At 45.6% G+C, this 3,470-nt stretch overlaps 1 protein-coding gene across 1 annotated transcript in view; it reads left to right on the forward strand.

Moving 5' to 3' along the window:
- Positions 1 to 3,470, forward strand: part of ZNF318 (zinc finger protein 318) — a 32,527-nt gene that overhangs the window by 286 nt on the left and 28,771 nt on the right. Inside the window, exon 2 of the mRNA XM_042780323.1 lies at positions 2 to 213. Coding sequence (XP_042636257.1) covers positions 2 to 213 — 212 coding nt within the window. The remainder of the gene's footprint in view (position 1; positions 214 to 3,470) is intronic.

Consider the following 3,470-nt stretch of genomic DNA (forward strand, 5'->3'; position numbering starts at 1 on the left):
CCCCGCGGCCGCCGAGCTTCGCCGTCCCCGCCACGGGGTCGCCGCGGTTCCCCTTCCCCGCCGCGGGCCCGTCGCGGCTCCCCGTCGCCGCTGCGGAGCCGACGACTCTTCCCGCCGGGCCCAGCCGGCTTCAGAGGCAGCAGCCGTGGGGAGTCCCGCGGCGACTTCGCCCGGGACAGTCGCGGAGACCATCCAGGCGACAGCGGCAGCCGGGTAATTCCACCCTTCAGCCGGGATTCTTCCCCTCATAATTCGGCGTCCGGGGTTCTAGCTTCCAGAAACGCCTGTAGCCAGGGCGCTCCGAGGCCTTCAGGCCAGGGTCTGAAAATTGAAGGCCCGTCCCCGCTACGGTCTCCCTCAGCGACGCTGGAGGCTCCTTGTCAGTCCCTGGAGCTTCATTTACACAATGACGGACTCGGGCCCCGCACGGACGCCCCGTCGGGAGGGAGTGCTCCATTTCCTTGGAATAGGATGTTTCTCTCACGCGGGGTGAGGTGTGGAAAAGTTTGCCACGGGCCGGGGGATTTCGTGCAAACCGTGTGCCTGGTGTGTTTTGGTTAGTTGACGTTTCCTCAGAGTTCTGGGATTTTGAATCAATTCTCTTAGACCTCAGCTGTCCCCTAGGTGTTAGAAAAGAATCTGAAATGTCTTTGTGGAGAGGTAGGAATGCTCGAGTCGCACCAGGGTAGAGACCTACAGTGGAAAATGTTAGGCACCTAAATTGGAGCTGCTTCTCTGAAATACAGGGTGCATAACCACAGTCATTGCAATAACTTCCACCGTTTATTGAGTTGTATGGCAAGAATGAATGCCTAGACCATCACTATACATTCTCTTTTCATACTGGCAACTCTGTAAAGTGAGACAATATTATTCCTTACTGTACAGTATTATTCCTTACTGTATAGCTGAGGGAACTCAGAAGTTTAATAACTTGACCAAGTTGACAGAGTTAAGTGGTGGAGCTGTGATTTCAATTCAGATCTGCCTGGTTTCCAAAGCCCAGGATTTTTTAACCAGTACGTTTTGCTGCTAGAGGGGTAGCATGTGAGGTTATGAAGTTTAGCTTATACGTAACCTAGACCTTTCATGGTAACCCTACTCTAGTAGAGCCTCTGATGTAGGATTTAATCTTATGTTCAGTTCTCCAAACTTTTTAATCTGGTGACAAAGTTTGTGTTTCCTCTTAAGGAAACACCTTAGTGTTCTCTAACATGCATCCAGGTGCTCTGGGTACTCTGATCATAGGTGATTGACTTATGACTGACTATTAAGATTTTCAAATCTGAGGAGTGTCAATGTGAGGGTCAGTCACTACAGTGGAAGATGGAAGAACAGAATGCTTGTTCCCACATCCTTCCTCTCCATCTCCAATGCACAATTTATTAGCCTCAGTGTTCTATGTCTCAGTAAATGTTATCACCCTTGCTCAAGTCAGAGTCATATGTCTTTGTCTTCCTTCTCTCCATATCCAGTTCATCAGCAGCAGCCTTGTCAGCTCCACTTCCAAAATATATCCTGAAAACTGTCCTCTTGCCTCACCTCTGGGAGCTCTGGTAGCATAGTGGCTAAGGCACTTGACTGCTAACCAGAAGGCTGGTGGTTCAAACCCACCAGCCACTCCTCGGAAGGAAGATGGGGCAATCTACTTCTGTAGTGATACTGCCTCGGAAACCGAAGGAGGGGTTGTTATGAGTCGGGCCCGACTCGATGACACATAACAACATAATAAGCCTCACCTCTGGTTGAGGCAAATAATAAGACTATAGTCCAATAATTTTTTGCCTGGAGTATTATATTAGGCTCCTCTACACTTGCTACCCTCTATTTTGTGCACAGCAATCAAAATATTTTTAAAAACTTTTATTTCATACATTTGACAAATAGTTACCAAGCATCTTCCATGTACTAGATACTGTTTTGGGCACTAAGGACACAACACTTACCAAACCAGACAAAAATCTCTGCCCTTGTAGAACTTGTATTCTAGCAGGGGGAACTGGTTAATAAGATCAAAGAATAAAATGCTATAATATGTCAAATGTGATTAAGTGCTAAGAAGAAAATAGAGCGGAGAAAAAAAGTTTTAATTTTTGGTGGGATGACCAGGGAATATCTCTCAGAATAAAGGAAGCGGTGATGGTATGAGCCATGCAGGAATGAAGAGGAAGAATGAAGTCAGATCATATCATTCTTCTGCTTAAAACGCTCCTGTTGCTTGTTGTTGTTGTCAGGTGCTGTCAAGTCATCTCTGACTCACAGTGACCCCACGCACAGCAGAATGAAACACTGTCCTGTGCCAGCTCCACAATCTTTGCTATACCTGAGCCCATCATTGTAGCCGCTGTGTCAGTTCATCTTGCTGACGGCCTTCCCCTCTTGCGTTGATCCTCCACTTTACCAAGCATGATATCCTTCTCCAGGGAGTGATCCCTTCTTACAACATGACCAAAGTAGGTGAGATGAAGTCTGGCCATTCTCGCTTCCAAGGAGCATTCAGGCTGTACTAGTTCCAGGGCAGATTTGTTAGTTTAGCAGTCTGTGGTGCTTTCAGCATTCTTCGCCAGCACCGCAACTCAAAAGCATCGATTCTTCTTTTGTCTTCCTTATTCATTGTCCAGCTCTCACATGCATATGAGGTGACAGAAAATACCATGGCTTGTGTCAGTTGCATCTTAGTCCTGAAGGATATATCTTAGCTCTTCAGCACTTGAAAGAGGTCTTTTGTAGCCAATGTGCCCAATGCTGTAGGTCATCTGATATCTTGACTGGTGCTTCCATTGGTGTTGATTGTAGAACCAAGTAATACAAAGTCTTTGACAGCAGTCTTTTGTCCATTTATTGTGATGCTGCTTATTGGTCCAGAGTTGAGGATTTTTGCTTTCTTTATATTGATGTGTAATCTATACTGCAGGCTGTATTCTTCTATCTTCATCAGTAGGTGCTTCAAGTCATCCTCACTTTCAGTTGTGTCGTCAGTGTATCGCAGGTTGTTAATAAGTCTTCCTCCAATCCTGATGTCACATTCTTTTTCATACAGTGCAGCTTCTTGGATTATTTGCTCAGCATACGGATTGAGTAAGTATGGTGAAAGGATACAACCTTGAACGTTCCCTTCTTGATTTTAAACCATGCAGTGTCCCCTTGTTCTGTTTGAATGACAGCCTCTTGGTCTATGTATAGGTTCCTCATGAGTACAATTAAATATTCTGGAATTCCCATTCTTTTCAATGTTATCCATAATTTGTTATCCACACAATCAAATGCCTTTGCATAGCCAGTAAAACACAAGTAAACATCTTTCTGGTATTCTTTGCTTTCAGCTAAGATGCATCTGACATCAGCTATAATATCCCTTGCTCCACGTCTCCTTCTGAATCTGCTTGCATTTCTGGAAGTTCTCTGTCAAATATACTTCTGTAACCAGTTTTGAAGGAGCTCTGGTAGCATAGTGCCTAAGGCACTTGACT

Source organism: Orycteropus afer, unplaced genomic scaffold (genome assembly GCF_000298275.1).
Source record: "Orycteropus afer afer isolate SDZICR_OR568_19922 unplaced genomic scaffold, OryAfe1.0 scaffold00034, whole genome shotgun sequence".
In the NCBI taxonomy this organism is placed as follows: domain Eukaryota; kingdom Metazoa; phylum Chordata; class Mammalia; order Tubulidentata; family Orycteropodidae; genus Orycteropus; species Orycteropus afer.